We start from the raw sequence: 8101 nt of genomic DNA, 5'->3' as shown, positions 1-8101 counted from the left end.
TAGGGACTTTATTATTTTGAAACAAACCAAAATCAATAAAGAAATGCCTAGTTATTATATATTCACAATATATATACTTATATCAATATCATGATACAAAGCCAAACCCAATCAACATAGATTGGCTATTAGGGCTTACTCCAACAGGTAGGTGGTAGATTGAGGGAAGAGGGTCGTAATGATTCTTCGTGGTGGAGGTCTGTGTGTCGCGTCTGATGGGGGGAGAGTGGGGGAGTGGGAAGGTGGTTTGATGAAAATGTTCGTAGGTCAGTAGGAGATAGTAGGACAACCTTATTTAGGTTTGATCATTGGGTAAGGGAAATGTCGTCACACATCAAATTTCCTAGACTATTTGATTTGGCCATAAATAAGGAGTGCACGGTGGAGGAGATGGCGCGTTTAGGTTGGGAGGTGGAGGGAAGGGCGTGGGAGTGGAGACGCCGCTTGTTAGCGTGGGAGGAGGATACTGTGAGGGAGTGCTCCGAGGTGCTTCATAACATTGTTTTGCAGGTTGAGGTTACTGATTCGTGGAGCTGGCTTTTAGATCCGGTGCATGGTTATTCGGTTCGGGATTCTTACCGTTTTCTCACATCTTCAGATGAGCAGGTGGATAGAAGTCTAGTAGATGATGTTTGGCATAGGCATACTCTGTTGAAAGTGTCTGCATTCGTGTGGCGTCTCTTGCGTAATCGACTTCCAACCAAAGATAATCTTCTTCGGCGTCATATTATTCATGTTGACGACCTGGCTTGTGTAACCGGGAGTGGAGCATCCGAAACAGCTACGCACCTATTTATTGTTTGCCATATGGCCTATTCACTGTGGGTTCTTGTCTGGAATTGGATAGAGCTGTCGATGGTCCCTCCTTGTCAGCTTCGTGATCACTTCATTCAGGTTTCCTTCATGGCAGGGATGCCGTGAGGTACTCATTCGTTCTTTAAGGGTTATATGGTTTGTTTGTGTTTGGGTAATCTGGAAGGAACAGAATAACTGTATTTTCAAAGATACGGTGTCTACATCCTTGGTACTTTTAGAGAAAGTCAAGTTACTATCTTTTCTGTGGCTGAAAGCAAAACAGGTTTCTTTTCATTACTGTTATCATGATTGGTGGAGATACACGCTGCCTTGTATGGGTGTCTGCTGATTTTTATTTTTGTCTGTTTGCTGGATCTCTTATAGGACTATGAAACTGTAAACTTTGTCAGTGGTGTTCCTTGCACTCCTTGTGCATGGAGCTGCACTGTTGTTATATATATATATATGGGTTATGATAGAAGACACCTTTTGTGAAGGTGTCTTTTATCAAGTTACTCTATGAGCATTTGCGAAAAGACACCAACTTACTTTTATGAAGGTGTCTTTTAGCAAAGTTATAACTAAAAAGTGAAAATCACACCTTAAGGTGTGACTTGATAAAAGACACCACCAAAGGGTGGCTTGTAACATAACCCTATATATATATATATATATATATATATATATATATATATATATATATATATATATATATATATATATATATGTTTCAAATGAGAGGAGTTTTAAAGTGAGAGATGAAAACATTGAATATTAACCATTAGATCAAAACTAACGGTTCAGATATGTTTCCTTGAAACTGTATATTTTGTCTCTTTTTCTTATACCACGCACGTGTAACTCACGTATCTTTCCAACAATTACTTCTCCTTTCTCAATTTGTTTATAGCTTTCTCTCTCCTCTTTCTCACTCTGCAATTCCTTTCTTCTTCTCATAACCCTTTCCAAACTATGACTACTAACATTTTCAATCATTTTTCTTCTTCTCATATTGTAACTCATTTCTCACTTTTTCTCTATGTTGTTGATAATTAGTAACCGTTTAACAACAATTAAAAATTAAGAACAAAAAAAGAAGTTAAACTTACTATCGTATAAGTGCTTCGATTCACAAGCTACCTTTAATTTTGGAACCTCTTGCAATTGATTACTTGCCGTTCATTTTATTTCTTGAAACTGAAAAGTCTATCAGCAAAACAATTTATTTCAGTGTTTCTTTCTTCCAATTTGTGAAGAAATAAGAAAAATAAAATATAGATTCAATCTGAAAAATTATTCTAAATCTTTCATTGTCATTTCATCTTTGATTTTGCAATATGACTACGTCGTCGTCACCACCGATCTGCAAAATGCCTAATTGATTTTCCAAATTTTGAGAGTAAAAAATGATCATTAACATGATTTTTTTTCAACCGAAGAACCTGAACAATTATTTAACGGATGATTCTGGAAGAGTGGAAGAGATGTGAAAATAGATGGGAAGATAACAGTGAAAGAAAAAAGAAAAGGAAAAAAAATGAAAGAAAGAGGATGCGCGTGGGTGAGTATTGGAGGGTTCAGATCTGAAGAGTTTATTTTAATCTAAGGGTTGTCCTTTAATGCTCTCACCTCTCATTATAAATGTCCTCCATTTGATACACCCTATATATATATATATATATATATATATATATATATATATATATATATATATTCCATTTTGATTTCTCCAAAAAAAAAAAATTAATTTTGATAGATATGTTTCCTTAAAAAAAAAATTTGATAGATATGGTTTCTATCTTATCAGATTAGTTGTAAATTAATAATTAATGTTAATTAAGTTGATGACAATCTTTCTTTTACGTTTTTTTTAAAGAGTTTATTTTGTTGTATGGCCATTTTAAAAATATAAACCTATATAAAAGAAATTATCATGTCTCCATCCAAATGTTTTACCCAAAAATCAAAAGAACCCATAACATTTCCTTTCTAATTGAAGAACACAGGTTTACTTAATTTTAAAATCGTTTTATGATTAAATAAATAAATTTATAAAAAAATTAAAATAAATAAGGGGAGGCACATACAAACTATTTTACTCTATTTTACATAATTATATTCTAACGGAATTTGGTGCTCTAAATGGTAGGAAAGGAATATGGTCAATTTACTCAAACTTATGAGCCCCTAAAAATAAATTATTCCAATTAAGTTGAAAACTTTCTTTTAATAGTAAAATAAACAAGATTTCCAAATCCTCATTGATGACATGCTGTCTTTTGAGAGAGGCTCTATCCTTTGTGAGCAAATCGGGTTTCATTCAACTTGTAATATGCAGAACAAAATCGCAAATTTTTCTTGTAAATGTGATTGTTGCACTATAACCTTTCTATCTCTTTTTCTACAGGAGGTGTTCAATACAAGTTTTGTGGAATGGCTCAGTATACAAATCTTATCGGTATTACCATTGGTTACACTCTCACAGGATCCATTAGCATGGTGTAAGAACCTAATAAATCTCTAACTAATTGCCTGTTTAGATTAATTTACTTGATATTTGAGCTTGTTATTAACATAAACATTTGCCAGACTGGTTGAGAAAGACTTACGGGAAAAGCTTATGACATGTCCATTTTTAGCTTATATTGATAAGCTCTCTAGTATACCTTAAAACAACTTATATTTTAAAAACATTTTGGATTAATTTTATGTTTCGTCATATAAATAGTATATACTTAAGCTCTTAAATTTAATTGACAATCAGTTATGTTATATGTACTTAATTAAGCTGTTTGTCCAAACATGACCAAAATCTTGAACTATAAAACTATTAAGAATGAAAATAATACTTGCTTGTTTCTGAACCAGGGCAATAAAAAAATCCAACTGTTTTCATAAGTATGGCCATGAAGCGGATTGCAAAATCTCCAATTATCAATTTATGGCCATCTTTGGGGCTATAGAGATTTTACTAAGCCAAATCCCAGATTTCCACGAACTCTCCTGGCTCTCTATTCTTGCTGCAGTCATGTCTTTTGGTTATTCTTCCATAGGTGTTGCTCTCTCCATAGCCAAAATTGCAGGTTAGGCATAACTTTTGGTTAATATAAAATTAAGGAGAAATTGCACTCAAAATATGCCTATATGACTCATACATCTCTATAATTTATAAATATTGACATTTCCTCAATTACATACACACATTTCTTCTAAACATATGTGACAGTGTGAGTGCAGTTTCTTGTAAAAATGATGTATGTCATTTAAGCATATTTTAGGAGCTAGCGATGAATTAATCTTCTCCTAAATTTTACAAAGAGTGCAAAATATATGAATTTAACATGAATGGAAATGTTTTGTTAACATATATAGAAGGAGGAAACCATGTCAAGACAAGCCTTACAGGGTTGGTTGTCGGAGTGGATGTGACGATTTCGGAGAAACTGTGGAATAACTTTCAAGCAATAGGAAACATAGCTTTTGCATATTCTTTTAGCACTGTAATTGCTGAGATACAGGCAAGTATTAAATTTAAGCAACAAAGGTTTATAGTAGAACAAGAAAAATAGAAAACAAGAATTGATTTCAATTTTTTTACACAGGATACATTAAAATCTAGTTCACCAGAAAATCAAGTCATGAAGAAACCATCTCTTATTAGAATCACAATCAGCACAATCTTTTATTTATTATGTGGCCTTTTAGGCTATGGAGCCTTTGGAAACAAGGCACCAGGAAACTTCTTAACTGGATTTGGTTTTTATGAACCATATTGGCTTGTTGACATTGGTAATCTTTTCATCATTATTCATCTTGTGGGAGCCTACCAGGTAAATTACTTATTTTATGAACAAAAATTGCTATACATGAATATTTTGGTAAGATTGAATTTACTTATTTATTGTGTACTAGGTGTTTGCACAACCTATATTTTCCATTGTGGAAAGTTGGGTTAGTAAGCGTTGGCCACAAAGCAAATTGATAACACAAGAATATGATCTAAGAATTCCATTGGTTTGCACATGGAGAATGAACATGTTCAGGGTGATATGGAGGACAGTGTATTTTCCCTTGACCGTGTACTTTCCAATAGAGATGTACCTGAAACAAGCTAAAGTGCCCAAGTATTCTTCTATATGGATAAGGATGAAACTGCTAAGTGGATTTTGTTTGATTGTCACTCTTGTTGGTGTTGTTGCATCAATAGAAGGAATCATCAAAGGCCTCAAGACTTATAAGCCCTTCAAGTCTAACTAGGTTTAATGAAGTGTCACCTAAATAATAAGAGTTTGATATTGTAATTTTAATGGAAAATTTAAATATCATTGATTGATTATCTAAAAAAAGTTCAAATCATCCGGAGCGGTTGTAAAATACATTTTACAACCGCCCTTCGCATATACTCGTTCTGGCCTCGTTTATAATATTGACTAAATACATTATCGATTCATCTATCTATTATAAAAAAAAGTCTTGATAGGGTATTTTTTGTTAAGATTTAATCCATAACGGCCATATAGCAAGTTAGTTAGAAATTTGTTAAAAAAAAACTTGTTAATTAGTTAGATAACTTGTGCTACAAGCAAGTGTGATATATACATATAAAAGGCTTTGTAATGTGTACATTCAATTCTTAATGACTCATATTACAAGCAAACTCTCTCCATTCTCTTCTCTCTTAGTTTTTATAGTTTGTTTGTTAAATTCTCATTTTGCTTAAAACAACTTATTCTGAAAAGCACTTATGCTGCGCATTTTGATCATAGCTTGATTAAAGCACTTATTTATTTATGCACTTTTTGCCATGTTGTATCTTGTTTTAGTTTCTTGTGGTTTGCATTTTTTTGAAACCAAATATAAATGTACATCTATGTCAAACTTTGAATATTAATCCATTCAAAATAACTGAGATCTATTTAATGAATTTATCTCTCTAACAAATATTTTTCTATACGCATCAACCAATGATCGAACCTTAAGTATCTACCAATAATCCATACTATATATTGATTCTTGGTCATTGGCTTTATGTCCTCTAATCTTTTATATTTCTCCTTCTTTTATATTATATTGTCAAGGAATGCCATTTTATACCCTTCTGCCAATTTTTTTTTTCCTTCTAATTCCTAGTGAATAATCATTACAATATCATAAAAAAAGTAAGTTATAATAATGATAAAATTTCATGAGTAATTTTTACCAATGCACTTCTAGAACTTGATATGGATATTACAAAAAGTTATTCTCAGTCAAAATTTAGCACATTTTATTATTGTATAAAAAAATAATTCAGTCAAAATTTAACACATTTTAGTACTTCAAAAAAAAATTGTTGTATAAAAAATACAAGCTTTAAAATAGTGTAGTCAATCGAAATAGAAAACCACCATTCAATTAAGTAACGATGTTTTTTACATAAAAATAACACACTTGTTATTTATTCAAAGAAATACTTTATATTTTAAAATTATTATGATAATTTTAAAAACATAAATATAAAATCAAAACATTTTTTTGACGGTGTTGGGATAAACTGTGACACAACCCTTCTCATGAGTCATGACATTGCGTCAAACAAAACTTCCCATGACATATGAGTCATCCCTTTTGAAGGAAGAGTTATGCCAATTTAATGTCCGAAACATTTAGAAAAGAATGACCTCAAGTGAGAAAGGTGGAAAAGACATGTATGTAAGTAACCAAAATTTTACAAAATAGACACTTGCTAACGACCATCTCTATGACACTTTTTATACATTCTAAATTAAAAAAACATTTCTTAAAAAGTTCAAATATTTTAATTTTCAATGCAACAAATACATATATATTCATAAAAATTTACTATTTAGGGTCTTAAAGAGTGTAACTAATTCATTCAAAGAGTGACATGTAAGGTATCCAGACATTGCAAAGTGTGAAAATTGACAACGAAGTTAAAAAAATGTAAATACACTATGCAGATGATGATGTACTAGTTAAAATCCTACTGTGTTGGAATTTGGGGACACGCGTAGATGAAAATTAATGTACTAAAAGACTACTCCAACACGTTTTTGGCAGCTTTGTCAAGCATGCAAATGTGTAACCATAGCATTTTTTTTTTTTTTTTTTGAGTTTAATTATATATACAGTTGATCTATAAAGTTTTTTTTCACATTTATTGAATGATATACTGTCATATCCTTTAATGAGTTAAAAAAATATGACTTGTTTTTTCCGCAAGTCAAAAACTTCCCAACATCTTAATGTCCATACTTAAGTCACAAGCTTGCGTTACCAAGCTCGACAAAAAAAAAGGACTTGTTATATATTATTATTTGATGGGTTAGGTTAACCGATGCCCCCGGGGCACGGGTTAAGGAAACCAAAAAAAAAAGTTTTAAATTAAAAGAAATACTTTTTAAATTTTTAATGACTTGATTGCACAAGTTCCAGTGTGATGTTACTATATTTGCTTCTTTAACCAGTGCCCCGAGGGCACCGGTTAACATTACCCTTATTTGATATATCAACACATCATTAGATGGATATACTCCCTCCGTTTCAAAATACATGTCCAATTTTTGCAATGTGCACTATTCACTTGACTTACTTTGACCATACTTTTTAACAAATGTATAAATACAAATATTAGCATGTAAGATGTTGTTTGATTTGTCTCGACAAATATTTTCAAAATATTAAATTTTTATAATTTTTTACTTTAGATAATTAAAGATATTAACGATCAAAATTGTGCATTGGCATATGTGAAGTGGTTGACTTGGACATGTATTTTGAAACGGAGGGAGTATAAAACAAGGGTCATGTTAACTTTTGCCCTAAGGGCACAAGTTAAGAATCTAAAAAAGGAATTAAAACATAAAATTTGTTTGAAAAAATAAGTTTTTAAACTTTCAAGACATTGAATGCACGATTTCCAAAATTAAATTTCTACATTTAGCTTCTAAACTTGTGCCTCCCTCAAGGCACAAGTTAACATTTCCCATAAAACAATCGTAAAAAACAAGATACAATATGGCAAAAAGTGCATAAACACCCAAATCTAAATCCTTGATCACGAGGTAAATCTAAACAGTAGCAAATTTGTAGGTGATTACAAAACACCCCCTGTTATAAAACATAAGTAAATGTGAGTCAAATAAAATTGATGTATTTGGATTAAATTTTAAACCAAATACATCACTTTTGTTCAACTCACTTTTACTTATATAAACCAAACTTTTTTTTTTATTTACTTCAGTGGTATTTCTTACCATAGCATTAAATAGGTGCCGACTTGAGTCAAACGTTTTATTGATTCTTA

The 8101-nt window shown here is 31.5% G+C and overlaps 2 protein-coding genes across 2 annotated transcripts; both read left to right on the top strand.

Moving 5' to 3' along the window:
• The first annotated feature begins 321 nt into the window (after positions 1-321).
• On the top strand, positions 322-921 carry LOC146958781 (uncharacterized). Its single transcript, XM_085752637.1, has one exon. The coding sequence runs from the start codon at positions 322-324 to the stop codon at positions 919-921; it is 600 nt and encodes a 199-aa protein (XP_085608763.1).
• Positions 922-3736: 2815 nt separating this feature from the next.
• LOC146958780 (amino acid permease 6-like) lies at positions 3737-5303 on the top strand. Its single transcript, XM_085752626.1, has 4 exons — positions 3737-3878; positions 4168-4313; positions 4365-4625; positions 4708-5303. The coding sequence occupies exons 1-4, from the start codon at positions 3737-3739 to the stop codon at positions 5050-5052; spliced, it is 894 nt and encodes a 297-aa protein (XP_085608752.1). The 3' UTR covers positions 5053-5303.
• The last annotated feature ends 2798 nt before the right edge of the window (positions 5304-8101 follow it).

This window comes from Medicago sativa, chromosome 1 (assembly GCF_051527215.1).
Source record: "Medicago sativa cultivar Bolivia chromosome 1, Bolivia_mono, whole genome shotgun sequence".
NCBI lineage: Eukaryota > Viridiplantae > Streptophyta > Magnoliopsida > Fabales > Fabaceae > Medicago > Medicago sativa.
Note: the sequence above shows the minus strand (reverse complement) of the source record. Positions and strands in the feature narration are given on the sequence as shown.